This window comes from Scomber japonicus, chromosome 9, assembly GCF_027409825.1.
Source record: "Scomber japonicus isolate fScoJap1 chromosome 9, fScoJap1.pri, whole genome shotgun sequence".
In the NCBI taxonomy this organism is placed as follows: Eukaryota; Metazoa; Chordata; class Actinopteri; order Scombriformes; family Scombridae; genus Scomber; species Scomber japonicus.
In genome coordinates, this window is record NC_070586.1 from 29,276,698 (window position 1) to 29,293,606 (window position 16,909).

The window sequence follows — 16,909 nt, forward strand, 5'->3', positions numbered from 1 at the left end:
TTACTCCTTTCGATTCCATTCCCTCTGTTGCAATGCACATCTTCTCTGCCAGGCAAGTGAAATCTGCAGAACCATTCATCAAACACATAGTTAGACATACAGACAGAAGCACTTATATGCTGGCTAATCCCGCAGCAGAAATGCAGCATGTGTGTAGCTAATATCATGCAAGCTGTTTATCAGAAGGGCTTGGACTGTAACGACTTGCTTGACAGTCATCTTCTAACCTCAGCCACTAGTGCTGAGCCTCTGTTGCGTGCTCAGCGGATTGAGATAAAACATGAATTTTTTTTCCCACATTGCATGAGTATTACAGTTAACAATAAGGGGCTGATGAATGGAACCCTAGTGAACAATCCATTAGCATCTACTACAGCTTACAGACTGATTTTGAAGTGGTTGCAATAACTGAGACTGCTGCAGTATGCACATGTCATACTACATGCAATGCTAATTAGGACAACACACGATGACAAATGGTCACAAAATCCAGAGCAAGTCCTTGACGCTGTAGGACTTAAAATTCTCTGTGTTCCTTTGGTCGTCTCTCATTATAGGGCATTAATGTTAAAGGTATATGGAAGGACTGACTCATTTCCACTGTGAGGAAGTGAGGGGGTGAGGTACAGTACCTTTACATGAGACTACTGCGCATCGAGAGTTCCTTTCAAAAAGATCAGATACACTGCAGTTTAATGACATATTCTTTCAGTTTCACTCCTAAGCTCTGACATGCTTTTGTAATCGGAAGTGTAAAAGTGAGTGGGATGGGTTTGTTACCTTTTAAAATGTACTCTCACAACCTCTCTTTGTGTTTGCAGCTTTTGATTAGAGCCTCAGATGAATACAATCTGCTATGGCTGAATCTGTTTCTGCAAAACTTCATCATTACAGCAGCATCAGAAAATTATCAGTCACCTTTAAGAAAGCTAACCTTTCTGCTTTGCTTTTGAAAGCTCTGCCAGCAGTGGGGTTAGATTATTTGTTCGCATCGCCACCATAATTCTCATGAGATGACCTGCAATGCATTGCATGATTCATGTATAAAACACTGTTTGTGTAAAATTCTGTTTTGCGAAGTCTACAGAAGATACTTAAGACCTGTGCCCTGTGGAACCACTTATATTCTAGTTTCTCTAATTGAATGCTGTGAACCTTCATCCCCGTCATGTTCTCTTTACCTTGTCAGTTACAGTGAAAAAAAGTTTGTACAGCAAGGCAAAAAGCAGGGATGAAGTAAAGGGCAGCATCCAGACTGACAGATCAATTTTAGAGTGACAGGGACTGCACATGCCCATATCTCACATCTCCCCATAATTGTTAACATCCCACTTCACATTCTGGCCCAGTTCTATTCATTTTGACTTTAATCCTGGCCCACTGAGGTTTGAAAGGAATGTGTGTATTTTTTAGCCGTAATGGACTGTACAGTGGAACTGACCTTTGTGCCTGCTGAGAGAGGTCTGTGTCCAGAGGGCAGCTAAGCCAAGCTAAGCTGGCAGTATGGATCTCGATCAGAGCCGGGTGAAGGAATCAGACAAAGATCAGGAGGTCATTCCCCACAGGCATGACTGGCTGTCGGTGAAGAACTCTTCATTGATCGGCTGAATGTGATAGATATCGGGATGAAATTGAGCAGACTGGCGCAGGCAGGGTTGTTTCCCTGCCTTCTGGCCCCCAGGCCCTGGCTCAATGGGCAAACAGCAGGGGCACCAAAGAGGCATCGCTGTACCAGCGCCAGCATCATTCACAGCTCCCGGCAGCTCCCTCCCCTGAGCCCCTGTGGCTCTCTCACTCATCAGGTGAGCAGAGAGCTGGTTGTGTCCCTGGTGCCTGACCTTGATTCTTCCAGAGCCATTTCTGACTGTTGTTGAAATTCTCCAGGGATTCCTGCTCCTCCCTCCTGACCCATTGATCTAGATGTATTACAGGTATGGTATTCATGAGAATTGTAGGGGATTTGTCCTATAAACTTAAAATATAGTACTTTCACGTCCAGCCATGTTTTATTCACAAGCTCATTTTCACAGCATGAGGTGCAATTCATAGCTACTGGGCTCAAGGGGGTGGCTTTGTCCCTCCAGCACTAACCCTCAATAATTTACTTTATTTTAAAAGCACAGACATTAATACTCACTCTGTTAATGTACTTTTATATCACAGATAGACACATTTACAAGAAATTCCCTGAAGATTAGTGGATGCAGCACAGGCTGCTATAACCGCATTTCATAAACTTACTCTATCTCTGTCACACACAGTAAGAAGCCTTGCTTTACACATATCTATGTCTCTACTAAAAATAAAATTGTGACACCTCATAGAATTTCATGAAGACCCTTAAATACCTTTAACATATTAGATTATTTTGTATATAAGCCATGTACTGTACTGAGGAATTTGGCACAGTTCTTAATGCAATTAATATTTGTGGGGGAATTTGTCCCGTCAGCAGCGTGTCATTGTAACACTTCACTGCAGTCAAAGTTTCCCCATAAATCATGTGCACTCATAAATTATTTACAGATGAGAGCAGTTTAGTGTGACTAAATCAATACCATCCATGAACTATTGTGTTGATCCTCTTGAATAACTGACCACTCACACAAGCAGCTTTCATAAAAGAGGGGGTTCTTGATACGTCATTGGTTGCCCTTATGTTGAAGTTTATGAGGACAACAATACAACATAAATCATCTAACCACATGAGTCCATTAAGGCCTGGAATTTCTGTAAAGCATTTTATCCCTAGGTAGTATGAGGAGTTTCAGGAAAGCAATTCTTTCAGTCAATCTATTGACTGTCTTTTTCTTACTATGCCATTCTCATGCTGCCACACTGGCTTAATCATTAAAAGCATTAAGGTCAAACATTGAGAAAGGAGGATGCTTTATTCTTTTATTTCAGGCAGAGACACTTGCTTCAAGAAATTCTCCATTCAAAACAAATGTCTTTAATGTTAGATTTGAATCAGAATGGGCTCTGCTATGTGAGGGAGCTCCAAAAAAATCTGAGAAGCAATGAAGAATGTGCTGGATGAACTAATCCTCTTTTAACAATAAAAACACATGTTCTTAATCTTCATCTCAAATCAACAATGCCCCAAATATAGCACATATTTGAGGTGTCTTAGGTGGTGGAGGTAGCTGCAGCCAAACGCCACACTGTACACCTGCATAAATATGATAGGACTTTACTAGTCAGCTGGTTGCCGAGCATGTTGTGAAAGAGCCAGGGGGTGTAATGCAGTTGCCAACTAGCTAATGAAGGCACAACTTTAGTATATGAAGTTTCGCTGAAAGTGTCCCTGCGAGTTCTTCCAAAATGTATGCAAATCCCACAAATCTATTCTCAAAAAGAAATATGGTGTGTTTTAGAAATTACTCCCACGAAAGTGCCATTGGCCATGATCTACATGACTCTATAACAGCTGCCAGCCTAACAATTCAGCTCATTCACATATTTCCACTTTTGTGTGCTTGGATTCTACTCTGTACTTTGACAGGAAATAAAGTGCCCTTTCGATAATATGTCATAATTATTGACTGAGGTACCTATTGAAGTGGCACTTGACATGCCTGCTACTTTCATCCTGTCCATGTGATCCTCAGCATAATCTCTCATTACCTCTGCTTTTCAAGTGACACTTTGTGGAGGGAATCCACTATGAAGGCAGCCATTGAGTTAATCTTCTATCTAGCAGCCATGGCCAACAGTAATGAGCAGATCAGATCTCTGACCGGTGTGTACCTCAGACAGGGTACTGTTACTGAAAAGCGCTTAGAGATGTCTTAGGAAGCAGTGAGGGGTGACCACCCTGTGGAGACGGGTCTTTGTGTGTCCTGCGTGCTGCTGCCACCCATGCACTGTCAACTGGGAGGAGACGAGGAGAGGAGAAGAGGAAGACAGTGGAGGAACTGGTTAATTCTTGGAGGAGCAAGAGTGGGTAGAGAAGAGAAGGGTGCAAGAGAGAGACCCTCATTAAAAGGCAGTGTTTTGGCTTCACAACCATCCCACCACTTCAGTGCGCTGTCATGCAGTGATGTATCGCTCTGCATGGTGCTTCCAAGGCCTTTATTCCCACTCTCCTCCATGTTTCTCACTTCTAGCCAATTAAACACCCACTGGAATAGAGGAGAGGAAGTGCCACATTGAGCATTGCACAATGTGGAGAGAAGAGCTGATGAAAGGACATGTCTCTTTTAGTCTCTTTAATAGCTCCAGGACACTGTCTGATTGGCGTTTAATGTCTACAGCGTATAATTCACTATCCCCCTACTCCCTTTTCAGTTTCCTCACACATGCGCATACTTTATCACCAAGGAATGAAAATGTTTATCAGAACTATGAATATTTCATTTACTATAGGTTAGTTGACTATTGGCATACTTCACGGACCCTTTTAATGCTTTTGCTCTTGAAATGACATAGAAGATCATAAAGAGATTCATGTCCAATGACAAGTCATCCATCATGGTGGCAAAAGCAGCAGAATAGGTTTTGGCTCACAGGGTTTTTTTTACTATCCTGGAATACGCTTTTGGGTTTACCTGGACAGCCTGTTACGGTACAGTAGTTGTAGGATGGTCATAACAATGAGATGTTTACTTACATAGGTGTACTCACCAGGCATATACACTATGTACCAACCTCTCTTTTTTCTGCTTCTCCATGAATAATGCAGGCACTAAAATCCTTTGGCTACACACTGTGGTTGACCTGTTCATTTGTTGCAGTAACCTGGATGGTCGGATCAGAATGTGGATGCGTTAACGCAGGGTAGAAGCAGAAGTTAATCGCAACACCACAATGGGCAGCTTCGCTACTTGTCATGCTGTCTGTGTCACTCAGGCTGACACCATAAATCTCACTTATTTTCAGATCCAACCGAGACACAGGCAGAAATTACGGCCCAGACCACATTACCAGCCACAGCAGCGTGCTGAATGCTAACAGAGAGATCCTTGATAAAGCAGACAGGCAGTTCTCCTACAGATTATTGAACAAAAAGACCTGTCTGTGAGACTTGAAGGGGCAGATTGGTTAATAGGTAAAGCACAAACACAAGCATTATGTCAACAGTTGAGAATCAAAAGACCTATAGTGCAAAGCATTTCTGCATGGTTAGAAAATTATTTTATAATTTAATAAGGGCATCTGACAAAAAGAAAGATATTTCATGTCCTCTTACTCATGGGCTAAATATGTGAACAGTTTTAGAAAAACTTTGAATACGTCCTCCAGTAATATCATTGAAGGACACAGTATCCACGTGCTCAGTTAGCACAATGAGCTTAACAAAAGCAAAAACACACAAATAATGATCAATGATGAAAGCCTTATAAGTAGTAGAAAATAGAAGTAGCTAATATGTTTTTTGTAAACATGTTTAGTAGAATGGACAGCATGCTGAAGGATGACATATGGGGAGGCACCGATAGTTGAAGGACATGCAAGTTAATCCTGATTCACATAAAAGTCTAAATGATCATTCTTACCTCCATTTACTATGGAAGCCACAGAGAATATCCAATACTGAATCTCTGGAGGTGTGCAATATTTTCAGATAACTGCACACTGAGGCCTCATCATCATTCTAAACTTACATTTTTAGATGGTAGGTTACAACAGTACAGAGTAAATGAATAAGCAATATATTGTATTATATGGACATTTATACTCATATACAGTATGATTATCTATTCACATCTGTGTGGTTATTAGAAATAATGTATACTGCATGGCCTGTTATTTTATGATAACTTTATGGTTTGTCACTGTGACATTAATCTTAAGACAATAGGCAATAATGTGAGCAAATGAGGGCATTATCAATAGGCTCAGGCTACATTGCAATATACAGTTTTTGCTATTTTGTCAGATTTCTCAAGAAATGTGTTGCATTATTATTTAAAACAGAAGGAAATTGCCCTGACAGGACATTTTGCATCTTACATAAGAAACCCATACATCTCTGACAATGATAAAAACTCTCATCAGCTAATAGACTATTTTTCCAGTTTCACAGGCCCATATTTCATTGGGTCTTCATTCAGACTAAGCTGACTGAGAAACGCTGCTGATGTGCACCACTGGTCTCCATTTTGTGTCTAATTGCGCTGTCTATGTCTGAGTGTGTGGACCATTGATGCATCACTGTGAGATCCCACTGTGGTTTATTAATGCCAGGCCTTGCTCTCTGCTGCTCTCAACCTGCTGGGTCATTTCCAGCTGCTGTAATCTAACATTAGCCTCTGCTTTCACCGGGTCTCAACCATTTACCCCATCATGTATTATAGACGACCCTCTGGAAATGGAGGAATCCCAGCAGACATAGAATTAATTTACAGCAATCCTCGATTTTAAGGGGAATTGAATCAAAGTCAGTGGCACAGGGAGAGGGGCATGCACATTGCTGTATAACACATGAAACCATAATGAAAAGCCATTTAAAGATTAAGTGTTTTTTTGTGATTCATTGGTATCTCTTGGCTCAACTAATAATCATTTCACTCCAAAGCTGAATGGATTCTGTAATTGATGCTTACAAACGACCATGCTCCTTTCATCCAAACTTAATCCGTCTTTTCTCTTTTTTTGAATTACTCTGATTCGCAAGCTCACAAACACTGAGGGGAAGTCTTAAGAAAGTGGTTAACTGAGTAGTGTAGAAATCCTGTGTACTTCCCTGGTGACTCTGGAGTACACATGACTGTGGTGACAGCAAGACACTGTAGATTGGTCCTGTCTGAGCTTGTCAGTTTCAGCAATATTACTGTAAACGATTGTGACATTTTTTATTCAACAGGCATCACTCAGGAGTTACATTTCTCTGTTAAAAGAAAAATAATAGCTACCTCAATAGAATAGCGCTACAATGTCTTCAGTGCTGGCAAATCTTCAATACAGAGGAGAAAACATAGTGTCTTGGGGTTCCTGCACCATTGAAGTTAAAGAAATAAGTGCAGGGCTTTTGTGCAGGACCATCCCAAAAGCAGAATGAAAACAGCTTACAATGAGAGACTTTTGTCATCTTGTACAGTTAACTGAAGTCATTTCAGTTCCCCAGTAGGAAAGAGGTAACATTTGCTTTATAGTGCAAGTATTGAGAGGTACACTTTGACCTCAATGGTACGTTTCTTCTGTGGTACAGAGTGGTCCATAGCAATCTGTGTAATTGAAGAGCAATTTCTTTGGACTGAATAGGTGGAAGAGACAATCCAATGTGCATGGGTGACTTCAGAGAGCAAAAGTTACCTCTAACTTCTCTTAATTGGCCCCAATTATCTTCTGTGACAATAGTGGTGTGTGTGAGTCTGTGTATGTATGTATAATGAAAGGTTAAGATTTATGTTCAGCATAATGAAGCTGTGCCATTGGACTTAAACAATCATGGCTGTCTAGACTGTTGAGGTCATCCAGTAAGAGTACCTCTACTACAATCCAGGAGCAAATTGCAGCATTGGTGCTTTTTTCCATAAAGCCAAAGCTGATAGGCCAGTAAGAATTAATTCACATTAAGGTGTTCCTGAAGTTGGTTAAGTTATATTATAACTGTTATAACCCTTGAGATTTTCATGAAATGAAAACTTCTTTATTTCATTAATATGTTTTTAATGGTTGGTTAGTTAAGAGGGAGAAGGAGGGAGAGGGAGAGGGTAGAACTCCATCAAAACAATTTTTTGATATTTTCCTGCAACAACCATTTAGTGTATTCATATTCTGTAATTACTTCATAAAGAAGTTATCCACCATTCTTGTGCTGAAAAACAGTGCATGCAATCTTCCATAATTTGATTTGTTAACAGTCTCATATTTTTCTCTCAATGTATCAGAGCTATATTTTATATGATTTTATGAAATACATTGAATATATTTTTGTTTTTAGCTTATTTGTATGTTCTTATTTTAGTTCTTTATCAGCTGTGTTATTGTTGTTTACTGCATGTTGAATGTCTTATCAATAAATTGTATTGTTTTGTTGTATAATTCAATCAATCTATGATGCTCAACCTTCCCTGCAGGGATAAGAACAAAGCCATTGTCATGCCCCCTGTGTGATGTGTGCACTCAGTTTGCTGGAAGCGTTTTAATACTGAGAAGACAATGTGAAAAGAGGTCAAGCATATTGTAAAGACTGAAGGCCCAAGCACTATTCTAAACAAGGCAGGGCTTAAGGCAAAGATGGTAGTCACAAACACCACAGAGACCAACATGAATAACAGCTGGATTAACCCTTATAAAAGAAACATTCAGTGACTTCATGTAACCTTACTCATGATGTGTCTGAGCAGAGAAGTAAAGGATGTAGAAAAATGCTCATGCAATACGGTAAAGATCATTTCCCCACATTAAATATAATTGACTGAACATTTCATTTTTCCCCTGTCAATAATCGACTCAAATCTACAGTAAATTTTATCTGCCAATCTGTAATTATGGCGACTAACGAACCACAATGTTACACTAATGACTTTCAGCAATTAGCTGACTGAAGAGCACAGTAGTGAGTGCAATTTTCTGAATTCAGTCTAATAATTGCATTCACAATAATTAGAATAATACCCCAATAACTATGGTTAATTTCACATTATACTTCTCAGTTTAAAAACTCTAGCTACTCAAAAAATCTATTTAAAAAATGCTCCATGTTTCACCTTTAAATGTGAAAAAAAAATCGTTTCAGGGGAACAAATACAACAAGGTTCAATGTGCTGGACAATGTGCTCACCAGCAGTCATCAGTCATTATCTGTCCACCCAACTGTGGTTCAGATTTCACAGTAGTTCACCACAATTGAGTGTCTAATTGAGCTGCACCAAGCCTCTTAGGGTCACTTTCAGTAGTACTTGTTACTTGTACTTTTCCTATTCTTTCTGAGTTTATCATTACTGATGGTCAGTTATTGGATGGATTGCAGGCCTGCCAGGCATTTGACCAGTGTTGTGCTGATCTCCTTCTCTCTCTCTCTCTCTCTCTCTCTCTCTCTCTCTCTCTCTCTCTCTCTCTCTCTCTCTCTCTCTCTCTCTCTCTCTCTTTCTGTCTGTAGGATTCTGAGATTTTGAACACCGCCGTGCTGACTGGGAAAACAGTGGCTGTCCCTGTAAAGGTGGTGACCATTGGAATAGATGCCTCTGTTACTGATGTCTCCGAAGCAGTCAAGTGTCGCTCTACAGATGAAGACGTGGTCAAGGTCAGTAAGATGAACTGTTGAAGAAGAAATCATGAAAACATAGCATGCCATCGGCGGGCCTCAAATAGATTTTTGTTGACTTTTTTTTGGCACGAGGCTTCCACATTAGTAGTTCCACATGCAGATACGATCATGTAAATATAGTTAGGCACAAGTGATTCAGAATTTAAAGGGCTTTTTCTCATCAGACTCATGTGGAAGGACCCATAGTGTGCACATGTATTTGCCTAATTAATTTAAATGCAAATAAATTATCTGCACAGTCCATTTAAAGAAATTGACTGCTGACGGTTCCCAAGTCTATCCCCATTATAATAGGGCAACTCAAATGCAATACCTAGTTAATCAAACTGAATATATGTGCATTTGATGACTGACACTATCCAAGCATTGTGAAGCATAACAGACACTACATTAAAGCTTATGTGACAGCAATGATTTTTTTTTAAAGCTACAGATGAGAAGTTTTTCTATATTTAGCATATCTATATAAATCTTTCAGAAAGGATAAACAAACACCAGCAAACAACATGAAAGTGTGTGTTTGATATGCAGCGACTGCTGACAGGTTGCTCAAGTTTTATTTTTAGATCCCCTTTCAAACCTGGGACACAAGGCACTACAGAATAGAAAGTCCCTTACAGTGATAGAGTCGAGCCCTGGCAGCAATGACTTTGCCTAGTGCAAGAACTCTCGAGCAGTATTCAAATAATTCTTTAATCATGTATTGAAGGGCTCAAGAAAAAAATCCTGAAAGATTAAAGACACTATCTGGTTGTGGTCTGTTTCCGATAAGTGGTTGAGATGTTCCACAGTGTCTAGAAACGGCACCCAGCTGTGGAGAGGGCTCACTCTAATGTTTTCCTGTTTGACAATCAGAGAAGATGGAAAGACGAAGCAAATCAAACTCGAGTAATGTACACTAATAAGCTCTAATGAAACAAAATCAAAAGCTGAAGTAGTGGAGGATTTCTTGCCACTTCGATCCACTTTATCATGTCCAATATGTGAGTTTGAGATGGTTAAGTGAATTCCAGAGGGAAATTAAATTGCAGTCAAAGACGTCTGCCTGTGGGATCTCTAGGTGAGAGTATTCGTCCTGCCTGCTCATAGCTCACTCAGAGAAGGTAACCTGGTTCTTTTCTAAACATAGCCTCCTGCGATCATGTAGGTAAACATGCCTAATTTATCTAATTTTGACCAGGGGAATTAGCAATAACTAAACACAGAGTGACATTTCACCTGAATAATGAATCACTGTGTGCATGAACTGTTGCTTGTACTCATTTGTGGTCTTATAATTGCAGTGAATTTGAAAGAAAATACCCCAGGTCACATTTTTTTTCTTTCAACTTCTTTGTAGATTTTTCTTGCTTGTACTGTAGTGTGTAGAATTTATTAGCTTCTATAAGAACCAACTTGGCATAAATGGAATTTAATACTTATAAGTATGGGGGAGGGGTATTCAGTTGGTTGCAATCTGCTACCTCTCCACTAGATGCCATTAAATCTTACACACTGTTCCTTTAAGCAAATTATGTTTGACAAGTATAGACAGACAAAAGGATCTGCCTTCAATAGTTTGCATGCACATGTGGCTCTTTCTGGATTTATAGTTTTGGTAGTTCAGTCAAGGCTAATGCATAATGTCTGGTTCACTGCATAAAGTGAGTTGGCAGTGGGTGATTTACAATAGGTCTGGAAGGATGGTACAATCAAATACTTCATCTGCTATACTTCTATACTGATGACACAGCTACACATGTCGCAGCAGAATGTTATGATTCCATTTTTGAAGATTTAAGGTGGTAATTATAAACATTTGTGTATTAACAATGGATCCAAAGACATGCTGTCGATCCTATAACCTCATTGTTTTGGTTTAATAGCCCGCAACTTTAATGTTTTGGGTCATTGCTTTCAGAGAAAAAGTGTATAGTATCTTTCTAGCACCAAACAGAAGACAGACAAAGTTGACAACTAACTGGACATAGTGGAGTATTTAGCTTTTACCTAAAGACCAAAAAATGGAGCAACAGAAAAATAATGAATATTGGGACTATACTCACCAGGTGGTAAGTAACAGAACTCCATAAAAATACTAATCTTGCTCCGTATCTGCTGTGCTATATGTGTAAATAGGCAAATGTAGTCTAACAAGTTCGCTACATCAGTTGTTTCTGTTGCATCCAAATGGCAAAAAAACAGCTTTAAAAATATGCTTCCATATTCTAACTTAATACTCTCCATGCTATGAACTGTAGCTACTCAGGTGATGCTATGAGTAGGCTTTTATAACAGCTGCAGCCATAGAGCAGAGCTATATGTACAGACTTTCTCCTTGCACTTGAGTGAGCGGTGTTGCTTAGGCAGAAGAGTGCGAGTGGCTTAATTGCTTCTGTCAAACCAACTCTGTGTACAAGCCAGAGATGGGCTTATCCTACCTTTATGCTCCCTACTCCCATCGCTCATATCTGCCGTGGATTGTATCTGTCTGGTGAGTTGTTAATTTCCTGGGCTCGATCCAGAGACAGCCTTAATGTCCTCTGTAAGTATTCTCCCGTTAGCTGCCTAATGTGTCTGATTAATGTGGCAGTAGATCCTCCTGGACGTTTATGATACTTTGTGAATCAGACTGATAGAGAGTGTTTAATTCACAGAGACAGTTCCATTCTGAGTCTGCCACAACACACGTCCTGCTGGGAGGGTATATGAGGGGTTAAAGGGGCCACTGTTTAAGTAGTAGTGTCTTTGTATGTTAAAAATGTATTTGGAGCTATGTCATCCAGGGTGTAAGCATGTCAGTATAATGTATTGGGATGGCTGGACATCAACTGCCATGTTATCCATAATTGTTGCTGCTTAGAATGTTGTTGGAAATAGATAGAAGAAATGCCGGCAGGCTGTTCATTTCTCTGTCATGAGACAGACTTACTGTAGCTGAGCTGTATGCTAATAAATCCCACACTCATTTACACATTCTTTTCTTCCCACAAATAAGGGTAAACTATAACATCATGGAGCTGTGGCAAGACAAATAATGCTGGTAGGATAAACATATATGTTACCTGCATTTTATTGACCATTCATATCACTACTAGATAGGATCAATGAGTCTCACATAGAGCCAGTCAGGTGTTATCTAGCTGGCAATCTAATGCTTGTGTGGACAGGTTGCAGAGCCGCAACTTGCGAGAAAAGTCGAAAATGAAGGGGCTGTCAAAGGCACTTCAGTCTCAGCAGACTGAAGTGAGTGTAGTGAGAGAGAAAGAGCCAAACAATGAGGGCTGATAAGGAGCAGGGACTGCTCTGACATCTTTATCAGTTTAAACACACTCTCACACTGGGAGCCCTGACAGCACCCAATCTGCTCCATGACTGACTGTAGCCAGGGGAGCGACACCGCCCTTGAAGACATGTTCAAAAGCTTCATTAAGCAACTCTGTCAGTCCACATTATGCTGCGGTGATGTGCGGCGCTAGTGCGTGAGCAAGGTGCTACTATGTTCTGCGCTAATAACATTGAGCAAATATCCATTGATCCTGCATGCATCTACTTGAGGATGCAGAGTTTGTGCAGTCCCTAACATAAGTTCTGTGATGGTTGGCTGTAGCCTTGAAGGATGCCCTGCAGCATGTTTTTCAGCTTTCTCACAGGGGTTTTCAAGGGATTCTTGTCTAGGGCTCAGGCCAGTGTAGAAACATAAATGCACTGCTTTTGTCAGATAAAGATGAAAGACCTTTTGTTCCAATGTACCCTTATCAATAATGGTGGCATGTACAGAATTGTGGTAGATCCTTCATATTTAAGTTATAGTGAAAGAGGAAATGAAATAATAAACAGGAGTACTTGTTCCACTACTGGTTGGGGAAAGACAATGGTTGTAGTTCAAGAATGATCATGGTTACAATTTATAGTAAGGTGAACTTTAATAAGAGATCTGTGGCAGAGCACAACCTCTACATGGACACAACTGCTGGGGACACTGGACTGAAAAGAAGTACACCAGATGTTCACAATGAATGTAAGCAGGGATTAACTGGTAGGACTTTGGCAACATCACAAACTGGTTTCAAGGACCTCCACTGCAGAGCCAGTGCAGGAAATCTGCAAATATCTGTTTTTTATATATACAAAACCAGCCAAGTTGAATTTCCATGAAAAGTCTCCTGCTGGCTCCACTCTAGAGGTGGTGCTGAAGTGGTAGCAGCACAAAGCTATAGAATCTGTCACACACACAAAGTTTTCTTCCTGGTCACAGAGGATATCCTGCTTCATGATGAATGGCTGTTTATGGTTTTATCTTGCTGTGGAGAAATAACTTGGGAGTAGAAAAAAAAATATTTTCGCAGACCATCTAATTCCATCTTGTTCCAGCTGTGGCAGTCTACTACATGATGGGATCAATAGGATTGACAAAGTGCCCAAGAAAGAAAAAAACAGGGCATCTGTGTTTAATGCTGTGTTCACATGGGTTCAGGCAGACGGTAGATGGCAGATGGACAACACCTTCTGGACAGCATAGGAAAAACAAACAGTCTGACAGAATGGCAGGATGGCAAAACTAAACGTGCATGATGATATGTTGCTATGGTGATGTTGTATTGTTTACAAAGAATGGAATAAAATACATTTAATTAAATAATTTCATGTCTATTATTTTATGTAATCATTTTAGTAATGCATGTAGCTATTTCTCATAATATTCTATTGCAAACACAAAATTGATGTTAAATACTCTCAAAAACGTCCCCAAAATCCTCTTTAGGATTTCAAGCTCTTATTGTATAATTCCAGGTGTTGCCGTACCAGAATTAATTGCTTCTTGTTGTCCAAACCGCCCATATTTCTCCTTGTGTGAGGTAGCTATATAACAGATTTGTTGATTCCATTGCAGAGACAGAAATGCCCTCTACTGCCAGTATTCTCTGCCGACCACTAAAGTTATACAGGCTTAAAACCAACATCCAACTCCTTTGAGGGTCATTTAAAAGCAGACATTGAACAAGACTTTTTTAGGCAACCAAAATGTTACAGTTAACTTTCATGAAACACAATGAAATAGCGAAGAATACACTGAATCTGGGGTTAGGCCATGATTATGACTATTATTTTAAAGAGACAGAGAGCCAGAGAATTCTGGGTATTGATCAAACACTGGTAGAAGTGAGAAAAAAATAAAAAAGAATCACACAGGGGGCTTTAAAGAGAATAAGTCAATGCTACAAAGAGTTGTGTCTTTGGATAGCACAAAATTGGCCCAGTCATTCTCTTTCTAAAGCAATTTATAAAACAGATTACTTCTAGTTTGGTCATGTTTTTAAGAGACAGCTGCTCTCCTTTTACTAGTTTCCATCTGTTGGTTCTTCTTTTAGCTATAGGCAGGACTGTAATAGAGGAGGCAGACCACAACCTGTTTTCCCTCAGGTTCAAAGATGTCCTTGCTGCCCTCCTCCCTCTTTTCTTGAATGTGGAGCAGATTGGGGACCTTTCATCTTGTTCAAACTAGTTAAAACAATACTGTATCAGTGGCAAGCTCAGAAGTGTAAAGCCTTATAATCAACTTGGAGGGTCTGGCCCGCTGTGTACACTGTACATTTGGCACAGTGTAATTCAATGTGAGGTCATCTAGTGCAACTGTCTTGAGAGCTCAACTTAAATGCCATCTCTCTTAACCTTCCCTCTCCTCCTACGCAGGTGTCAGACAGGTGTGACTACGTTTTCGTCAATGGCAAGGAGATGAAGGGCAAAGTGAAGATGATGGTGAACTTCACCTATGGGTACCTGAGTGCTCAGCTGGAGCTCAACGTGTGGATCCCTCGACTCCCCCTGCAGATTGAGGTGTCAGACACAGAGCTAAGCCAGATCAAAGGGTGGAGGGTGCCCATTATGGCCAGCAGCCAAAGGTACAGTACTGCATGGGTCTGTTAGTAAGAGGCCTTTGTGTCTGTGTATCCTACTTACCCACTGAACAAAGAGTTAAACAAAAAAGTATTTCATCCATTTGACCACATTAAAAAGGTTGACCCTTTAACAAACTCAGTTATGAGGTGTACTGTTGCTTATTCACTGGTTTCTTGCACTTTTGCCATAGAAAAACATTTTGTGCTTCTAGATTCTCCTGTCATTGCTGCTTATGAATAATGGTCAGAGCACTTTGCCCACCTTTGCAGCAGCTTGGTTTAATAGGGTAATGAATAATGAACCTTTATTCCAGGCAATGTACTCGATGTGAATCATGGCAGGCTTAGATAAGATAATGATGAGACGTGTGACTGAACATCACTCCACCTGTCTCTTTCCAGCTTCAGTCCTACTGACAGGTCAAGGCTGATAACAAAATGGCTGACCTGTGCAATACAGCTTGTCATTATGACTGAGCCTGCCATTGCACCTCTTAGTCATCAGTAGGACAGAACATTATTAGAGCTGTCTGGAGGTCAGACTTCTCCCCCGGGGCCTCATCAGTAGCAGCACCTCTGCCAACACCGCTGTGCAGTGCTACTCTGCAATTGTTGAAATCCATCAATTGATGGCGCAGCAATCAGCCTACCTGTAGTAATTACTTCTGGAAAAGTGTTGAGGTTGGACTTGGACTCATCCCACACACCAGTGTGGCTGCTCTAATTATCCCTGTTCTCCTCTTATTTTGAGTGACAGAGGTACAGCATCCGACTAATGCCATGGCTTGTCGAGGATGTTACTCTCCCAACTGCATGCTCGTATGCCTTTATCAGCAGGGACAGCAGAGTTGTGTTGTCATTGTTGACGCCAGCACCACTGCTGATGAGCTGCACAGAGCTTTGCTTTCCCTGTCTTCATCCCGTCTTGGTTAATCAGGGGATAACAGGCATGACCTTGCAAAGTAGCACTATGTCTGTTGTTGAGAGCAGGCATCGGTCCACTGTCAATAAGCCACGACCTTCCTCCATCAGCCAGGCTGGCAAGTCATGGCCACACTGACGGGGAGAGAGAGAAATAAAGAGACATCAGGCCTGTTAGTGGGATAGTTGCAAAAGCACTTCTCACACAGTGTGACTGATACTGCCTGTATGCCTCACCTCTTCCCACCCTAAGCCTTGTCAAAACAGGGACAAGATAAGCCTTCGCAGACAGCAAACTTCAGTGTAGGCGTAGTACTCAGGCATGCACCTTTAACACTTCTCTGCAGCCTATATTGAGGGTTTTTTTATAGTGTTTAATAAATTTGCATCCTGCAGTTATTTTTGATTCCCTGTCTTTAGTGCAGGCAGAGTTTAAGACAACCCACGTGAGTGTTCTCTTTCTACTGTAAAACACACAGCTGTATTTGAATTCCCTACAAGAATTAAACAATAAAAAATGTTTAAAAATCAACTATTGTCAGAGCTGCTTCTGTATATATAGAAGCAGCACCACCTATTTCTGTCCAAATGACCTTCGTCATGTCATTGTAGCAGAAAATAAAATGCAAAAACAAAAATAAGCACGACACATTTAATATGCAGCATCTCCTCTGAAGTCAAAACCGGGCTTGAAAGTGAATGAAGCGGAAAGAAAAATTGCTTTGTGAAGCAGGTTCTTTTCGGCACTGAGTGTGATTTGTTTATTAGATTAACCTTAGATTAGATTTTGAGATGGCTGCACAAGCACTGGCATATCAGATTTGCACTGATGCTAAAATGGGTGGACTTCACTATCAGCTTGTTTACAGATGAATCCATTACACCTGACTAA

At 40.5% G+C, this 16,909-nt stretch overlaps 1 protein-coding gene across 1 annotated transcript in view; it reads left to right on the forward strand.

The window, feature by feature from the left end:
• si:dkeyp-14d3.1 (transmembrane protein 132C) overlaps positions 1-16,909 on the forward strand; it is a 91,489-nt gene that overhangs the window by 66,269 nt on the left and 8,311 nt on the right. The window contains exons 5-6 of the mRNA XM_053325575.1: positions 9,050-9,193; positions 14,891-15,099. Coding sequence (XP_053181550.1) covers positions 9,050-9,193; positions 14,891-15,099 — 353 coding nt within the window. The remainder of the gene's footprint in view (positions 1-9,049; positions 9,194-14,890; positions 15,100-16,909) is intronic.